A 20,511-nucleotide genomic window follows, 5' to 3' on the forward strand; every position below is an offset into this window, starting at 1 on the left:
CTCATCTTAAATCTGTACTCTAGAAGATATTTACTACATACAGTCCATCCAGAAATTACGCCTGCATTCTGGTATCTACAGTACTGAGCAAACTCCTAAAAATCACCCAACACAGGCTTAAATCCTCTGTTAGCTCCTCCAAGCACCATCTTACCCCAAAACCAAAACCAAACAAAAAACCCCAAAAGCCTTGTGGTGTGATCGCCCTTGTAAGGGAGTGATGAAGTGAACTGTTCACTATAGTTGGTCTTTGGTGATAGGACTTGACAGAAATGGAAGTCTGTTTGTCTGTCTGTCTGTCTATCTATTTATCTATCTATTTGGTTTTTTCTTTCTTTCTATCTATCTATCTATCTATCTATCTATCTATCTATCTATCTATCTATCTATCTAGTTTTTTTGAGACAGGGTTTCTCTGTGTAACAGAATCCTGGCTGTCCTGGAACTTAATTTGTAGACCAGGCTGGCCTCAAATTCAGAGATCCACTCGCCTCTGCCTCCCAAGTGCTGGGATTAAAGGCATGTGCCACCACTGCTTGGCTCATTTTGCTTCTTATAAATAAGGTCCTTTAGGAGTATTTTGGCTATTTACACAGATACAAATTGTTCCTTGGTCAAACTGTTTTGTAGCCTTCTAAAGACATTTAAGTGAATAGGCAGCCTTTAACAATCAGGAATTTACTTTGAACCTTAGGATTTACTCTTACAAGTTGGCATGATGGGTGCTTCAAAAGTTCTGTATGTTGCCTCAAACTCTATCACAAAGAGGTAAGAAGCTGCTTTCAGTAACACTAAGAGCAGCTTCTGACAATTTCGGAAAGTACAGTTTTGGTCCTCTGGAAAAGGTGACTGAGCAAACTTCAGTCACTTTATTTTTAATGGCAGAATTCTAGTCTAGAGTTCAGAATTCCTTTGCTAGCTCAGTGAGCTGCAGCTTATCTAAAGTCATTCATGTTTGTTCTTGGTGAATACAGATAATTGAATACTTTAAAATAAATAATGAAGCCATTACATGTAAGATTCTTTTTTCTTGAAATGTTCTACAAATTGATGGCCTGTGTTTCAAAAAAAAGAATTATCTGTGTGCACTGTGTACATGTGACTGCAGTAACTGCAATGGCCAGAAGAGGGCACTGGATCTCCTGAAGGTGGAGTTAGTAGGCAGTTGTGAGCTGAGTGGTGGGTGCTGGGAACTGTATCCATTCCTTTAGAAGAGCAGGAAGCACTTAACCCCCGAACTACCTCTCCAGCCCCACTCGTATGTTTCTAGATAATAAGATACATCTCAGCAGCATTTTTTCCCTTTTAGATTTGTTGTAATTATTGTCTCTACTTACTCTATGCTCAAGGTGTTAGATTTTACCTCTTACAGGGCAACTGGTGAAAATGGGAACTTAAAATATAGGTAAAATTCCACTTGAATAAAATTCATAGTCAAATTTTTACTACTTCAGAATTTCAGAATAAATGTTATTAGGTATCAAATTTATCAGTCAGTAGAATGATAAGCTATCACTTTGGTATCTTCTTTAATTAGTAAGTAAAATGAACTGCTCACAGTAATGCTCTTCTGAAATACAGAGAACAAAACATCATGAGTAGAACATTTATTGACTGCCCACAGTATCCCAGGGATTTACTTTTCTGTCCTTTATACTTTTGTTTTAATGTAGATATCTGTAGATGTAAGATAGAGTAATTAGTGCAGCCGATTATGAAGGCAGGGGGAAAAAAAACCATTCAGAGTATGTGATTACAAGATATCTAGGTCAGATAGTCCTACGTCCATGTTACAGAATCCACAACAATATAGGCAGAAACTTTGCTTCTCTAACTTAAAGGTTTTGTCTACTTATACTCATTTCTCTATATAGCCATGTTTAGTAAGATTGTAAAGGCAAAATATGAACTGAGTAGATATACCTGGAAGTAATGAGTGAATATTTCACATGTAGTTACCAAGATATTTAAATATCTGGATTTCTAAATTTTTGAATAATAGCAATTATAGTTTTAAGACTAAAGACTCAAAATAGCTATGATCTGTGCACATTAAACATTTTTTTAATCAATGTTATATTTATTCTTCAAATTTTCTTTACTCAATTCTTCAAAAATTTCTTTACTCAAATTCAGGTTGTCCTACCTTAGCTACTAAAAATAAGACCTTATTTGCAAATGGGGCCTTTGTGGATATAGTCAAGTTAGGATGTGGTTACATAAGATCAAGTGAGGTCCTATACCCCATGACTGGTATTAATCATAAGGACAGAGATTCAGAGACAGATCTGGACACACAAGGAAAGTCATGCTAAGATAAAAGTAGTGATTTGAATGATAAAACCATAATTTATAGGAATGTAAATGATGGTTGGCAACTGTCACTTGAAGAGGCAAGAAAGGGTTCTTCCAGGGAACCTTTAGAGGGAACAGAGATCTCTGGCACCTTATTTTAGGAATTTTACCTTTCTGAGCTGTGAGAAAATACATTTGTACTGTTTGAAAAGTACCAAGCTTGTGGTACTTTGTTATAGCAGCCCTGGAAACTCAACAGTGTGTCAAAACTCAAGAAATTAACAAAGTTAATATGTTCTTGGTTTTTTTAACCTCTAGAAAGATCATTAATAATAATAATAATAATAATAATAATAATATTCTTTTTTAAATCAGTTCCTAACCTTAAGTATAGGAATCACTCAAGGATTTTGGCTCTCCCATAGTTTCTTAAGGTCCAAATTTGTAAATCCCACCTTTTGATTTCTTTGTGGCCTAACATTGCTTGGTCATATCATATCCAAGCAAAATTGACACACAACTGATCTTGCTGATTATTCTTAAAAGTGAGTCAGTCTCCAACCTTTTCCTACTAATAATGTTCATACTGAAGTTACTGAATTTAGATGAAAAAAATCTATTCTATAGTTATCAATTTTTGTGTCCTTTTAAGAAAGAAAAAAAAATGACAAAGATTATCAATGTAAGATACATCTGGATTCAGACAATAAACTAAACTTGTTACTTAGAATCAATGAATATGATATAAACAATTATTTCATCCTGAGTACTTTGACCCCCTTCTTCTCACTGCACATACTCAATATTACTAAGTTGTGTTGATTATTTATAAAATATTGTAATTAAAAAATAGTTTTTGGGGCTGGAGAGATGGCTCAGCAGTTAAGTGTACTGGATTCTCTTCCAGAGGTCCTGAGTTCAATTCCCAGCAACCACATGGTGGCTCACAACCATCTTATAAAAAGCCTCTCTTCTGGCATGCAGGCCAGGCAGGCAGAGACCTCATATGTTGGGGGGGGGGGGGAGTAAATAAAATAAAAAAAAGTTTCAGTCTTATACAGGTTAACAGGTTTCTGAGCCAAATCTCTTGCATACCAATACCAAAAGCAAACTGGTTTTCCTTGAGTACCTGCATACTTTACAGTCTTCTTGAGACAGACTGACTAGGGTAAACTACAAGCTTACTGAGCTTGTATCTATGGTGAGCACTGCTTGTTACATGTTCAATACCCACTATGCTTTATTATTGGTGTTGTTATTTCTGAGATAGGGTCTTACTCTGTAGCACTCTAGCTATCCTCAAAAGAGATCCATCTCCCTGCATCTGCCTCCTTAATCCGGGTGTGTGTGTGTGTGTGTGTGTGTGTGTGTGTGTGTGTGTGTGTGTGTGTGTGTGTGTTAGTTAAGGCACACATTGCTACACCAGCTCTACTCTGCTCTAATTCTTCTGTTCAAAGCCGTCATTTACTCAACAAATAATCACTTTCTCAGGTTCTCTGTAGCTAAGAAAGATAATGAGGCACAAACTAACACTAGTTTCTTAAGAGCTTCTTCTGGGAAACCTCAGTGCATTCCTGATCACAAGTGCTATCTACCCCTTTCTAGAATGCAAGTGAAGAGGAGCTTATAACCACAAAGCAAATAAGCCTACAGCTAAAGACGGTAAGTTATACATATACAAGGAGCCTAGAACACTAATTATACTGTAGATTCACATTACCAGTTCTAGACTTCTTATTCTAGAACATATCATGCAATTAAAAAAAAAAAAAAAGATCCTGTTTGGTAAAGCCACTGTAGAAGGGGTCTGTTACATGTAGGTGAATGTAACTCTTAACTGGAACTGTGTTCAAGGCTCTCCACAACTTGTTTTTCCAGCTCCTCTGGACTTCCCACTCATTCCCCAAGGACTCAAGTATCCACACTTTCTTTGTATATCATTTTGCACTAGATTCACTGCTTACTGAACATTCAGTGTTCTAAACCATCAAGCTCTTCTACTAGGTGCTTTGTTTCTTATTCTTAACATCTTCACTTTGTGGGCTTACTTGGGCAAATTCTCACTATTTAAGATTCCACTCAAATCGATGTTGTTAACTTGCTTTTTCTATTGTTACACTAATAATGCCTTTTAATCTGCCCAGCCCAGGATCTTTACTGGTTTGTTATAGTCACTTATTGATATATCTGCCTCTCCATTTGGGCCAGTACCTCCTCTGTTATAAGAGTGATGTTTTCTCCTTACACAGCAGCATGTTTGGCACATTGTTTAAATTTCAATAAATATTTTTTATCTTACATTTATGTAGAGTGTGTGTGTGTGTGTGTGTGTGTGTGTGAGAGAGAGAGAGAGAGAGAGAGAGAGAGAGAGAGAGAGAGAGAGAATGAATGGTGGTATTTTATTTGTATTGAAATGTGATTTTAATTGTATGTTAATAAAGTTGCCCTGGGGTCAGAGCTATTAGAGCCATAGCAAGAGTGTGGTGGTTAGAAGAGCTAGGTAGATTTCTGTGTATTCAGGGATACAGCCAGTATTGGAGACATACGCCTTTAAGACCTGGAGGGCGGTACTTACAGGCAGTGACGAGGCAGTCATGTGTTTGGGTTTACAACCAATGAGAAGGCAGAATAGAAAGACTATAAAGACATACACAGAGGAAGTAGGTCTCTTTTGGGGAAGCTAGGAGCACTGCAGGAGGTAAGATTTTAGCTCTGAGCTCTGACCTCTCGGCTCTCTCTTTTACATTGGTTTTGTGTTTCTTATTTTAATAAGACGGTTGGTTACATCTACGAGAGAGAGAGAGAGAGAGAGAGAGAGAGAGAGAGAGAGAAGAGAAGAGAAGAGAAGAGAAGAGAAGAGAAGAGAAGAGAGAAGAGGAACCAAGGGGAGAAAGAGCACAAGCATGATAACATCTGTCTTTTTATCAGAGGTTAGGTCCTAAGTGGCTGCAAATGCCCTTACCCACTTTTAATAAAGAACAAAACAGGAAATGGGTCCCCACGACACGCAGGGTCTCTCCTAGCCAGGTCTCGATTATGTAGCTGAGGACGGCTGTGGCTACCATCCTCCTGCCTGTACTTCCTTAGCACCTGCACCACTGTGTCTGGATTCTTAACTAGATTTTCCAACCTGTTTTCTTCTGTAGTGAAAGTAATTCACAGCAGGGTATGGCGGTATGTACCTGTTATCTGAGCACCCAGGAGTCTGAGGCAAGAGGATCAGCAGTTTGAGGCCAACCTGGACTACAAAGCAAGACTGTTTCTTTAAATAAATGGAAATTCACAATTTTTATATCTCTGCCTTTGTCCCTTATATCCCCCGTTGACCTCTGCTCTTCCTCAATGTGTAACTTGTTAAACACATACACAAAACTTATAGTGCTAATAATGATTTTAAAAATTCAATCATCGGCCTTTAATCATGGTGGCTCATGCCTTTAATCCTAGCACTTTGCAAGCAGAGGCAGATAGATCTCTGTGAGTTCCAGGCCAGCTAGGGCTATATATTGAGACTGGACCCAAAACAAGCAAACAAACAAACAAATAATTAAATTCAATTATCATATTTTAACACCCCCCTTGTTTTTTTTTTTTTTTTTAAATAAGACTGAGCACAGAAAATAAAAACCTAAAAATGTTTGAAGTGACTATAAAAATCATGAAAAACATAGGAAGCATTTATACCTATAGAGGAAGACTGTGGACTAATCAGAAGGTCCTCTTGAACTGGTTCACTTCCTGGCACTGTCTGCTGATCACTCAGTGAGCTCTGAGATGCACTGACAGGCTGGGACACTTCCTCATGGACCTCCTCATCACTTAATCTTTCTACTTTGACTTGCACATCTTCTTCTGTACCTAGAGGCAAAGTAGTTTTTGTGCTCTCACAAGTCACATAGTCAGCCATTCTTCTACCTGCCTCAGATGGGCCAGGCAATTCTAAAGTCCGGGTGTTTTCTGCCTGTTTCGCTTTCTCAGGCGGAATCCTTCGATCAATTCCAAAAGGGAAAGTCCATGGAAAAGCTAAAGAAGAGTCAACTGGCTGATTTCTATTTTCTGCATAGGAAGCTGAAGAATTCAATACCTGGGGTGAACTTGTTTGTGTGCTACATTTTACAGGACTCTCAGGGGACATAACAATGTAGCTTTTGCGTTTTCTCCGGGATTCTCGGCAGACAGGAATGGTCCTTTCCACAACACTGCACTCTGAAGACACTGGAGAAATACTTCCATCTCGAGAAGTAAAATTGCAGTTAGAACTATTTTCTTGTCCAGCATCTAGACCCTTTTCTGGCTGGCTATTAGGTGTATTCCACAAAATACTTGATTTCATAAACTCCGAGCAGGTACTAGCAACACTAAACATCTGCATGTAGCTTGCTGCAGCGAGAACATCAATAATATTTTCTGTGTTAATTGACAGAGTGGCTGTGTAAGCGTATTCTAATAGAGGTATAAAGCCAGTCACTGTAACATGATGCAGATCCAACACATTTTTGTTCTCATCCTCTGCTTGGCCAACAAGTTTTGTTCGAAAGAAATCACTGCAAGCTGCTAGTACTACCTTATGAGCCCGGAAGATTTTGTCCTGGACACGAATAGTGATATCACAAAAATGTCCATCATTTCGTAACATATTTAGTTTTCCCAGCATTTCCTGGCTATGGGAAGAAGAACTGTGAGTAAATGTTTTCACACCCATCTTTCTTTTTTTCCTCTTCTACTGATGCTCTTCAAGGATGCAATAAGTCAGAAATGTCCTAAAAAAAAAAATACAGAAACAAAACATCAAATGATAGCTTAACAGCTGAAATGAACTATTTATACCATTTTCATGTAGCCACTATGCCAAATAAAAAGTCTAAAATAAGACTGTGAAATAGAAAAACTTCAGGTATGGAATGTATTACAATGGATTTTCTGGTCTGTTGTGGTGTCCAATTCCTAAAAATCCTAGTAAGGAGACTGCCACAAGGCCAACCTATGCTACACAGTAAGTTTGAGCCCAGCTTGGGCTATGAATGCACAAATAATAAACATATATTCTCTAAACCATCAACCAGTGGTTTATAAATTATTGTTAATGAGCAGCATTCTAAAACAATAGGTAAATGACAATTATAGAGTGCTTTTATGTGCTAGAAACTGTTGTAAATATTTAACACATGATAATCTTTTGACTGTCAAAGACACCTTGGTCAGTAGGTATATAATTATCCCTGCTTCTAAATGTGAACATGCAGTAAATAATGTCAGGTAAGCATTATAAATGATTCTATCTTGAGACAAGGTTTCTCTGTGTACCCTTGGCTGTCCTGGAACTCACTCTGTAGACCAGACTGGCCTCAAACTCAGAGAAATCCACCTGCCTCTGCCTCTTGAGTGCTGAGATTAAAGGCATATGACGCTGCTGCCACCACGCAGCTTTCTGTCAAATGTTTTATTCAGATGAATGTATAGGAGAAAGGGAGAAGGGAAAAAGAAAAGATTACAAGATTTTTTAAAAGTCTGAATAATCTAATGACAGGAGACAAAACTGTTCCCTACTTGACATCATGATGAAGGATAACATGAAATGAATCTTAAGAAGGTAAGAGAAGGCAAGAGAGATGGCTTAGAGGTTAAGAGTACTGGCTGCTCTTCCAGAGGTCCTGAGTTCAATTCCCAACAACTAAATGATGGCTCTATTTTATAATGAGATCTGGTGCCCTCTTTTGGCATGTAGGCAGAACCCTGGATACATAATAAGTACATAAATAAAATCTTAAAAAAAAAATAAGGTGAGAGAGCTGATACCATAGAAATAATGACCTTGACCAAATTCAAAAGTGTTCCTGCTCCAGGAATACTTATTCTGTTATATGGATTAAAGTGTTGCTCAGTCCTCCAAGGAGAAGAGAGTCAAGTAAGATCGTTAAAGACAACAACAAAATCACATATTTTTTCTAAATACAAGTAACCACAGGCAGACATAGTAATGCATGCCTATAATCCTAGCATTTTGGAGGCAGTACATTAGGAAAATAACCACAAGTTCAAGGTCAACCTGACCTACATGGTTAGTTTCAGGCCAAGCATTCATACATAGATTCTGTCTCAAAAAACTCAAAACAACAAACGTCCAAACTCCAAACTTAAACAAACAAACAAACAAAAAAACGCCAAAGTACTCACAAAGACATAACAATGGATTTGACAAATTTTCTCTTACACAAACAGGAAGTTGCATACCTGTGTTGTTTACTGGCTGTATGTCAGTAAACACACAAGAGTGATTACTTTGATTTCCATCATGTGGCTGAGAGCAGAAGCATGCCTTTGAGCAAATGACACTCATGAACTAGGGACCATATATATGAGCATGGGTATTAAAAGACAAGAAATTGCTGGGGGGCGGGGGGGGGGGGGGGGGGCCGGCGGCGGCGGCGCGGCGGCGGCGGCGACGCACGCCTTTAATCCCAGTACTTGGGGGGCAGAGGCAGGTGGATCTCTGTGAGTTTGAGGCCAGCCTGGGCTACAGAGTGAGTTCCAGGAAAGGTGCAAAGCTACACAGAGAAACCCTGTTTCAAAAAACCAAAACCAAAACAAAAAACAAAAACAAACAAACAAAAAAACAAGAAATTAAGCATCATAGTTGGAAAATGTGCAACAGAATGCTAAAATGAGACCACTTTGAACTTGATTTGGGTGGAAGTCCAGACATTGTACCAGCCTTCTAAGAAAGTAGTACAAGGCTACCTGACAAGGAGAGGGAGTGGAAACCTTTTTCAGCCTGATGTTACCTCCATCTTCTACGATCAAAGAGCTAGAAATTAGAAAAGGAGTTTTGCCAATAATCATTGGGTTCTGAGTTCCAAACCCCATTCAACTCTTTTCTTGTTTCCTAAAAGGAAAAAAATAGTGACTGCCCTCAACCACACAATCCCAATCAAAGTAATCACTCTTAATGGCCCAACTTTAAAAGCAGAGGCCTGTTTTCTCTTTATCTCAGGCCTATTATACTTGGGAAAGCTCTAAAGGACATGAGTCTGATGTAAAGAACAGCCAAGATGAAGAAATATGCCATTATTTTCCAACAGTACATAAAAGCCAAGAGTGGAGTGGTTAAAAGCATAGAATGGGACCAGAATACTGGATTGTCATCTTGATTATGTCATGTATACAGTGATATGAAGTTTAACCATTGTACTTAATTTCTGCAGCAGTAAAACAGGGATAACAGAACCTATATCAGATCTCTGAGGCTAATCAAATACATGGTTCAGACAGTAACAAACAACAGAGAAATCCAGTAGTTGAACAGTAGTAGTCTCTTCCTATCCTAAAAGGATCCAAGACTACAATTAGCCCCCTGGAATCTTCCCGTCTTGTGTCACCAGCTCTGGGATCACAGGTCCATAATACCATACTCAACATTTTATAAGTGTTGGGGAGCTGAACTCGGATCCTCATGCTTACACAAGTACTGTACCACTGAGTTCTCTCTTCCGTCTGTTCCTATCTTTTGATTATGAATAATGACTGTGGTTACAGATAATCTCATACATGTTGTGTGGGGGTATGGGTTTTTAGTTTTTATAAGTATATACATACCCCTAAACAACATCTGCCTGTAAGACATAACTTACTGCCTTTACTAGAGCTCTCATCCTGGAAAAAGGTAAAAGACTTAACATCTATACTGACTCCTAACTTACCATCTATACTGACTCCTAAAGTATCTTCCACATCCTGCATTCACATGCAGCAATCTAGAAGAGGACTTTTAAACTGGGGCTGCCCAAACTCCAGCCAGGCTGCAGTTATTTACTGCATAGGACACCAACACTTAAGCTTTAGAAATATTCAAGCTTTGGAAAGTATCAGAATGGATAAAAAAAAAAAAAAAAAAAAAAAAAGGCAAGGAAAGATACTCTTTTACCCTTTCCAGACACTGAGGCCCTGGCTATTCATTACCTCAATCATTCCTGAGTATGGCTAAAAGGAACAGGAGGAGCCAATAGAGGAAGAAGCTAACAAAAAAATGGTTCTGGCTTTCCTTACAAGGAAAAAAAAAATCCTTGCATCAACAAAGGGAACATCTCTCAGACTACATAATACTTAGGTAGGTGCAAGCCTCTTCACCCTCTCCATATTCCCCTTATCTACTTCTCAAATCAGTAATTAAATGATAAATTTAATTCAGTAAAAACTGCTCTATCTGTAGGCTTGTCAGTCCTCAGGGACATCTGAGGCTAACCTACCTATTCCTTTCCCACTCAACTGAGGGGAAACTTGCCTGGATAGGATTGGCAAACAGATTTCACTCATATCTAAAGACAAACGATGTAAGTGGTTTACTCAATGTTACTGACACCTTTTGGGGCTGTTAGCCAGAATAAGCCCTTTGTCCCTTAGCTTGCTTTTGCAACAGTAGATTGTCATCACAACAGGAAAGAAACAAAGAAGACAAGCACCTTTATGCTGAAGCCCTTTCAAGTTATCCCACCATAGGCCTTTTCTCCTCAACACTGGATCCCTACCCAACGCTATCTTAGGAAATGACCAGCTCAGTCTTTACAGCTTGATTCTTAGAAGCCTGAGCAGGGAGCATGCTGGTCAGCATTTCCTGGCACTCTCCTCATATCTCACCCTATATCTTACTGAAATCAGGCCTGGAGACTGTATCCTCTTAAAGGACTTTCAAGAACAAACAACCTTTTCAACCAAGGACAGGGTTATTCTTACCACTCTCACTGCAGCTAGACTTTCTGGATTCCCATCTCAGATCAAGCTCAACTCAAGCTAACTTTTCACACTATACCAACAAATCTACAGGTGACCTGTATGGTGGTATTTTATTTGTGCTGAAATGTGATTTTATTTGTATGTTAATAAATAAAAGTGCCTGGGGGTCAGAGCTAATAGCAAGCCATTTAGCAGAAGTCTGGCAGTGTGGTAAGACACACCTGCTGTGGATATTGCTTTATATAAATAAAACACTGATGGCCAGTGACCAGGCAGGAAGTAGGTGGGACAAGGAGAGAGGAGAATTCTGGGAAGCGGAAGGCTGAGGAGGAGACACTGCAGCCACCGCCAGGACAAGCAGCATGTGAAGACGCTGGTAAGCCACCAGCCACGTGGCAAGGTATAGATTTATAGAAATGGGTTAATTTAAGATAAAAGAACAGTTAGCAAGAAGCCTGCCACGGCCATACAGTTTATAAGTGATATAAGCGTCTGAGTGATTATTTTATACGTGGATTGTGGGACTGCGGGGCTTGGGGAACCTGGAGAGAAGCCCTCCAGCAACACACACCCTTAATCTCGATCACATAACAGGCAGATCTCTGTGTGTTCAAGGATACAGCCATCATGGAGACACATGCCTTTAATCTCAATACCAACCATAGAGACCTGGAAGTCTGTATAGACAGGCAGTGACGAGGAGGTCATGTGGTTGGGTTTACAACCAATGAGAAAGCAGAACAGATAGTCAATAAAAAAAGACACACAGGAAGTAGGTCTCTTTCTCGGGAAGGACGGCGGCAGCGGGTGATAAGAAGGCGGTCTTGATCTCAGCTCTTAGCTACTGCTCTCTGACCTCCGGGCTTTTAACTCTGCATTTGGCTCTATGTTCTGCTTGGGTGTTACTCTAAATACCTCGGTAGTTTGCCCAGTGTTCAGGCTATTGAGAATGCCCTAACTCTAGCCTGGAATAAATATCATCAGGGGGGATTTCTAAGATTAATTACACCTTCAAGAAATGTAACCTTGTATTTAAAATCTGCTGTGTGAGCTGGATGGCTCAGATATTACAAGCACTGGCTGCTCTTCCAGAGGACCTGGGTTTAGTCCCCAGCACCCACACGACAGTTCATAAAAGCAGTTTATAGTAATTCCAGTCCCAGGGGATCTGATGTCACCCTTTTCTGGCCTTCTGCATGAATTTAGCACGCACACGTATATGCAGGCAATAGTGCCCATACACACGAAATAACAAAATAATAAAAACTGCTGTGACTATGATGTTTAAAGTTCAAACAACCCTTCATTTTGGCTTTTCTTGCTCCTCTCCTGGGTCAGTGTATGAGAGCCTCTGTATTTCCAGCTGGATGGTAATCATTTCTTTTGCTCACAATGTGACTATCTCTACCATCTGGCCTCAACTTCTTTTATTCACTCTAGGAATTCTGCGCCCTTTGTTATCCTAACTTACTCCACTCTGTACTACAAAGCCAACCAAAAGGGCCTAAGAGCATGGACTACACAAAAACACTCTAGTTACAGACTGTTAAATTTCTCTGTCTACAAGACTCATCCTAGCCTAGAGAAATGGCTCAGCAATTAAAAGCACTTTTCATTCTTAGAGAGGACCCAGGTTCAGTTCCCTGAACCCACATTGTATCTGACAACTGTAAGTACAGTTCAATGTCTTCTTCTGGCTTCCTTGGGCATCAGGCAGACATATGGTACACATACATAAAATGCAAGCAAAAACACTTATTTATAGACATAAAAATAAGTATTTTTTTCAAAAGTGTAAAATTTTAAAAAAAGTCTCATAACAAATCTTTTGGACTGGGTAACTATTAGCATCATCTTCCAGAGTCAAACAACATTGACATGATCATTGTTCTTCAGACAAAGGTTCAAATTCTCACTCTCAGTGATAGATCCCTACCTATATCCAGAGCAATAGTCTGGACTAAAATGAATTTAAGCAGAGAATTTATGGGTAAAATGGTGGATTGACAGTCCCACCAATAAGACTCAATGAAAGAAACAGTCAAGATAAAACATACCAATCTTTATTCCAGTAACAGACTGTATTTGTCAATTAATTTATTAGTCCAGGTGAGATCTCCATGGACTGCTGGCAGAAATGACTGTGAATCAGAATTTGACTGAACCAAGAGGCTCCAAGGAGGGCAGTAGAAACTGCTGGAGTAGTGCTTCTCCTTACACATAGTTACTCTGACAAGGCTTCTGCTCATGCCCGCCCCTGACTGCACCACCCAGACAGTACCAAGGAGGAAATAATCTCACACTCAACTCAGTACAGCTGTGCCAGAAATGCACTTGCAAGCTTAACTGGTCTCAACTCCCTGGGCACAGTACACATCCCAAATCCGGTTTTATGAGTTTGAACTGGAATTGCAAATTGAACTCCTTCCATAATAATGTAAAAAGTTTTAATCTATTATTATACCTTGTCTCTTGGTTTATTATTCTTTTATTTGTCTTTTTAAAAAAATAAACTTCACTCTTGCACATCTCATAATAATCCTGCTTTAGTTTAAAATTGCTTGGATAGGTTTTAGGATTGTTTTGTCCAGTCTACAGTTGGGTACTCTCTATTCTTCCTATGCACAACTCATATACATTCTCATTTCTAACCTATTCATCTTGTATTTCTGAACCAAAAACTTCCATAGCTTTAACAATCTCTAAAATCTGTAGACCCTAACAGCATCTTCAGGTTCCTCTCCAAGCTTTTTCCCCACTACTTTGATTTTTTTCAGAGTTGATTTAATACTTATCCCTACCCCCACATTCACCCTTCTTTTTTCCACTATGACTCTTAGCGACTGAAGTCCTAGTATACATCATACTATCCTTATCCTTGTTCCTTTACCTTCCAACTGTGTTTTGTTTTTTTTAAAGGGCGGGGGAAGGGGGCACTATGGTTGTTCCCTGGCTGGTACAGGAATTGCATAAGAGAAAGTCAGGAACTGTGCTTGTTCCTGCATTTAAAATTCTACACTGGGAGAGATATACATAAAGGACCAAGCATCCTGGGCTCTTGGACTAGGGCTATAACTTCTGAACCACGTATCTCAACTCTTCTACAATCTAGCCCCACCTGAACATTTCAACAGAATGGATACAGCTAATACAAATTCCAATCAATGAAATAATCCTAACAGTAATATGAAAAAACGAGAAAAACTAAAGCCACGAAACTCCCCCAAAGTTACTAATCCATGTCACTGGCATTCAGTGAGAGTGATAGATGAAATCCCAAAGAATAACAACAAAATATAATTATATTCAAAGAAGTCAAAGAAGGACAGTAAATCTTTGAAGAAATTAAAAGAAAATAAAGACCCAAATGAAATAAGAAAGCCAATGTAAGATATGAAAGACAAATTCAATTAAAAAAGAAAGAAAGAAAATACTGACATGAAAAACACATCGAGTAAAATCAAAAGCTCCTTGGACAGTGCCACCAATAGACCAAGATCAAGGCGAGGCCTGAACACTGGAGCTTGAAGACATGCGGAGGAATAGACACGTGAAAACAAGACAAAGATTAGGGACAAAGTATGGACGATATTTTCTTTTTGATTTTTAGTCAGGGTTTCTCCATATAACCATCACTGTCCTGGAACTTTCTCTGTAGACCATACTGGCCTAGAACTCAGATCTGCCTGCCTCTGGAGTGCTGGGATTAAAGCAGTGTGCCACCATGCATGGCTCAAAAGTATGATATTTTCAAGATACATGGGATATTAAAAACCAAGTCCAAGAATCATAAAGAAGATTTTCAGTCTGAAGGCACTGAAAACATTTCAACAAAAGCCCTAACAGAAAAGTTCCCAAAATTAGGGCAAAGGATGCCCTTAAAAAGGCAAACAAACAAACAAACAAACAAACAAAAACTAGGAGGCAATTAGAACACTAGAGATGATCAGGGGAAACAAAACAAATCTCTCCTTGGGGCTAGAAAGGTGGCTTAGCAGTTAAGGGGACAGACTGTCCTTACAGAAGACCCTAGTTTGATTTCTAGTACTCCATCAGACAGCTCCCAACCATCTGTAACTCCAGCTTTAGGGGATCCAACACTATCCTCTGGCCTTCACAGGAAATTGCAATCATGCATACATACCCCCACACAGACACACAAACATACATACAATTCAAAAATTTTTTTTAAATACCCTCCCCTCACATTATACTTAACCCACTAAATAATCATAACAAAAAAAAATATACCAAGAGAAGCAAGTCACACACAAAGGCAAGCCCACCAAAATAACAGTAGATTTCTCAACAGAAATTTGAAAAGCCAGGAGGGCATGGAATGATGTGATGTATTTCAAACTCTGAAAGAAAGCCAGGTGTGGTGGCTCACACCTTTAATCCCAGCACTGGGGAGGCAGAGGCAGGCTAGCCAGTCTGGTCTACAGAGCGTGTTCCAGGATGGCAAGAAAAACCCTATTTCGAAGGAAAGCAAAACAGGGAGGGAGGGAGGGAGGGAGGAGAAAGAAATAAAGAATGCAGATTGCAGACTATACACCGAGTAAAACTACCTGTCATAACTGAAGGAGAAACGGATTTCCAAGTTTGTGACCACTAAGACAGATAATTGAATCTTTCACACAGAAGAGAAAAATAAACAGGAAACTGCAGTGAAGAATAGACCATGTCAGAACAATAGTTTAGATTATGAATAGGAAAGCAAATACTATAAAATAAACACAATGATAGGATAAAGTGAACAATCTACCAAGAGGACATTACAATTCTAAACATGTATACACTGAATACTGGTGCACCCAATTTCATAAACACTAGATGTAAAGACAAATTGTTCCCAATATAACACTAGTGGGTGACTTCAATACCTCATTCTCATCAATACGTATGTCATCCTGACAAAAGAGAAACCTCTGAGTTAAATGAAACCATGGGTCAAACGGGTCACATCAATTACTTTTCTCATTACTGTGACTAAATAGGAATGAAGAACTGCAATATTCCAACTATGGCTCCCATAGCCTGAGGCTATATGCAAAATGCATTGACTCTTAACTCCAAAAGTTCCCATAGTATCTACTAGTCCCAACAATGTTAAAACAATCAATCAAACAAACATTCAAAGCTCTTCTGAGACTCAAGGCAATCTCTTAACTGTGAGCCCCTATGACATTAAGAAAAAAGTTACACAGTTCCAATATACAATGGCACAGAGTAAACATTTATATTCCAAAAAAGGAGTGTAGTAAGGTAAGATTGAGTTAAAACAAGATCGAAGCTCAGCGGGGCCAATATCCTATCCTGTACCCCATGTTTGGCATCTGAAATTTGTGGACTCCTTTGGGCTCCAAAGAGCTTGGGTAGTCTAGTCCTGCAGCCCTGCGGCCTGCAGCACACTTGCAGCCTCTCTCCTAGCCCAGGTCTATGATGTAGTTGCAGGCTTTTTCCTTTTCTTCTTCTGTTTAGATATCCCAAAGTTCTGACATCTTTAATACACTGGAGCCGCCACTGTAACTTAGGTTTCACTTACCTTCACACCTTGATGTAGGGATCCTTTCAAGGACTCTGACCCTGCCATACATTGCTCAGCCTCAGCAGCTCCCTGAAGCATGTTTCCACGACCCACTCACTCTTGAATCTTTCATGACTGCAAAAATCAGTACCACATGGATGCTCCAATCTCTGCGGCTAGTTTGGGATGGAGCCTGGCCCCTTGGATCACAGCTTTAGGGCTGCTAGTTTAGTTTCCTAGGCAGCGGTTTGGGGCAGGAACACCTTCAGCTGCATCCTCACTTCAGGTTCTCTCCTTTCATAGCAAATGTGCATTTTCTTAAGTTGGAGCCTTTGGGTGGGATCTTATTGTCCTCAGGGCACTTGTCCTACTCTCCCAGTGCAGAGCAGAAGTTTTTCTTTAAGGGGGCTAATTCAGTTAACAGTTACAGTTACTTTTATTTGTGTGTATGTGCACCTGTGTGTGGGGGGGAGGTGTGTGTGTTGGTGCCTGTGTGTGGTACAGTTAGGGCTTCTTTTGTAGCATCCCCCTTGCCTCCAACTTTAAACTTGCACATGGCTCCTTTTCATGGCAAACTGCACAATTCATACCTTTTTGCCTTTCCCCCCTCTCTTTAGACCTGAGTAAGAGCAGTGAGCAAGTACCCATGCCACACACTCTTAATGCTACCCTTGCACTGAGATTTTCTCCAAACATATTATATTCATTACTTTAAAATTCAGCCTCACTAAAATTTTCAGGCCACAGTTACAACAAAGACTGATCTCACCGCACCCCCTCTGCCCCTCTCATGCACTAATGTAACCTGAAAGGCACCTAGCCCACTTCCCAATAGAATCCTTATCCCCCTTTGAAACTTCATGAGCTGGGTGTCTACACCTTATGTTTCTCTTAGTATTCTGTTTTCCCAAGTTCCAACCATAATAACCCATTAACTTCTGCATTCTAGCAATTTTCTAGCTCCAAATTCCAAACTCTTCCACATCCTTCCTGCAAACCAGTTCTAAGAACCTAAGAACCACATGGTCAGGTGTCTAACATAACATCCATACTTTTCTTGGTACCAATGTTCTTTACTAGTTATTTTTTCTTGCTGTACAGAATGCCTTAAGAGAGCAACTTAAGAGAGGATTTATTTTGGCTCACAGTTTGAGGAGAAGGTTTATTTGAAATGCTCAGAAGTGAATGAAAATGAAAACCAGTACCTTTAGAATACCATGAAAACTGTACTACAAAAGGAAATTCACACTATAAGTGACTACATTTTAAAAAAATCCACAAAACCCAGAGGTGTCTAATGAAATGGTTCATGGGTAAAGAGATAGGTCAGTAAGTAAAGCACTTGCTACCAAGTCTGATAACTGAATCTAGTCTCCAGAAACCACAAAAAGGTGGGAGAGGAGAACCAACTCCATCCATATACTGTTCTTGGGCCTCTACACACACATGACAAATGTGTGCTCCTCCTGTCCCAGTAAAAAATATTTTTTTTTTTTTTTTTTTTTTTTTTTTTTTTTTTTTTAGTTTTTCAAGACAGGGTTTCTCTGTGTAGCTTTGCGCCTCTCCTGGAACTCACTTGGTAGCCCAGGCTGGCCTCGAACTCACAGAGATCCGCCTGGCTCTGCCTCCCAAGTGCTGGGATTAAAGGCGTGCGCCACCACCGCCCGGCTAAGTAAAAAATATTTTTAAAAAGCAGAGTGACTTCAAATAAATAATTTAGTGCTCTAAGAGCCTTGTAAAAACAGGAATAATAGAAACCCAGAGCTGGAGAGATGGCTTAGTGGTTAAGACCACTAGCTACTCTTCTAGAGGTCCCGAATTCAATTCCCAGCAACCACATGGTGGCTTACAACCATCTATATAGTATTGGATGCTCTCTTCTCGCATGCAGGTATACATGCAGAGCATGCATACAAAAAATATAAATAAGTAAACAATTAAAAAAGAAAAGAATAATAGAAACCCAAATAAAGATCAGGTCAGTAATTAATGAAATTGAAATAAGAAAATATAAATAAACTAATCAAAGAAATGGTTCTTCAAAAAGATTAACAAGATCCAAAAACCCATAGCCAAATCAACCAAAAGAAAGTGAAGACTAAAAGCCAAGCGGTGGTGGCGAATGCCTTTAATTCCAGCACTCACAGAGGCAGCCAGATCTATCTGAGTTCAAGGCCAGACTGGTCTACATTGTGAGCTCCAAGACAGCCAGAGTTATATAGAGACCCAGTCTCAAAAACAAAAATAAATAAATTTAAGAAAGTTAGCAAGATCCAAAAACCTATAGCTAACTAAAAGAGAAGACTCTACTTACAATTAAGAGGTGAAAAGGGAGGCAATACAATGGATTCCAATTAAAATTTTAAAAAAGCACAAGAACTTAAAAACTTACATTACAAACAACTGAAAAATCTAAAAGAAATGGATGGACTCATGCACCCAAGATGAGAAAGACAAATTCAAAAGACCAGTAAAAAGCAATATGATTGAAGAAGTAATTTAAAAAAGAACACTCTCCCTTGGGGCTGGAGATATGGCTCATCCATAAAATTTACCTTAAGATAGGTCTACACTTCAGTGGCATTAAGTACATTTGCACTTCTAGAAGACAACAATCACTATCCACCTCCAAACCATTTCAACCTGGAACTCAGTACCCACTAAACAACAACTCTTCAGTCTTCCCTCCCTTGGCTCCTAGGAGACACTTTCCTAGTTTGTCTCAGTTTACAATTCAAGGTTTAAGTGGTCACTTACATAATGCTCTCATGATTGAGCCACACTACAGTTCCCTGCTCTCCAAGACTTAGTAATATTACAACACTGTGTGAATGTATTACATTTGTTTTACCCATTAATGAAATTTGCTCAAATTCTAACTCTTTAGGAAGGTGTTTTGAATGACCTTGCATTCTGATAGCCTTTTAATACACTTGACTGAAGTCCACCCCGATCCTAACATTTCACTGCATTTTCAGAACAGTGGCTATTGTAACTGGTTCACATTTTCGTTTGCAAGTTACCAGTGTCATTTGTATTTGAATTATTTCAGCCATGACATGTGCGACTGACTGATTTTCAAGTATGTACACTTCCATGGGCAAAGCTGCTTTTAAAAACCATGCTGATATAATACATTTCAGTTTTACTCAATTATTGAAAAAAAAATAGCCAAATGAATGGAAACACATGAACTATGAACCAAAGGCTGAGGGGCCCCCAGCTGGATCAGGCCCTCTGAATAGGTGAGACAGTTGATTGGCTTGATCAGTTTGGGAGGCAACTAGGCAGTGGGACCAAGTCCTGTGCTCATTGCATGAGTTGGCTGTTTGAAACCTGGAACTTATGCATGGACACTTGGCTCAGTCTGGGAGGAAGGGACTGGACCTGCCTGGACTGAGTCTACCAGGTTGATCGCAGTCCTCAGGGGAGGACTTGTCCTGGAGGAGGTGGGAATGGGAGGTAGGATGGGGGTAAGGGAGGGGGTGGGAGGGGGGAGAATAGGGGAACCCATGGCTGATATGTAGAACTGAATGGTATTGTAAAATATATATATAAACATGCTGAGAGCATAACAAATGTCATTCTGACAGTAAGTTTTTTTGTTTGTTTGTTTGTTTTTGTTTTTCGAGACAGGGTTTTCTCTGTGTAGCTTTGCGCCTTTCCTGGGACTCACTTGGTAGCCCAGGCTGGCCTCGAACTCACAGAGATCCGCCTGCCTCTGCCTCCTGAGTGCTGGGATTAAAGACGTGCGCCACCACCGCCCGGCCCTGACAATAAGTTTTAAATGTACAGTTCAATGACTTAAGTATCTTCACATTGTTATATAAGTAGCAACCCCCCACCCCACACAAGGTCTCTCTGCATAGCCCTGGCTGCCCTGGAACTCAATGATCTATCTGCCTGCCTCTGCCCTCTGAGAGCTGAGATTAAGGTGTGCTCCCCCACACTTGGCACAAGTG

The 20,511-nt window shown here is 39.6% G+C and overlaps 1 protein-coding gene across 4 annotated transcripts in view; it reads right to left on the reverse strand.

Annotated features, from left to right (window-relative positions):
• Positions 1-20,511, reverse strand: part of Zbtb44 (zinc finger and BTB domain containing 44) — a 63,503-nt gene that overhangs the window by 21,969 nt on the left and 21,023 nt on the right. For all 4 annotated transcript variants that reach the window (XM_028858988.2, XM_037207657.1, XM_028858989.2 and 1 more), the window contains exon 2: positions 5,980-7,055. In XM_028858988.2, coding sequence (XP_028714821.1) covers positions 5,980-6,997 — 1,018 coding nt within the window. In that variant the 5' untranslated portion in view covers positions 6,998-7,055. The remainder of the gene's footprint in view (positions 1-5,979; positions 7,056-20,511) is intronic.

Source organism: Peromyscus leucopus, chromosome 7, assembly GCF_004664715.2.
Source record: "Peromyscus leucopus breed LL Stock chromosome 7, UCI_PerLeu_2.1, whole genome shotgun sequence".
NCBI lineage: Eukaryota > Metazoa > Chordata > Mammalia > Rodentia > Cricetidae > Peromyscus > Peromyscus leucopus.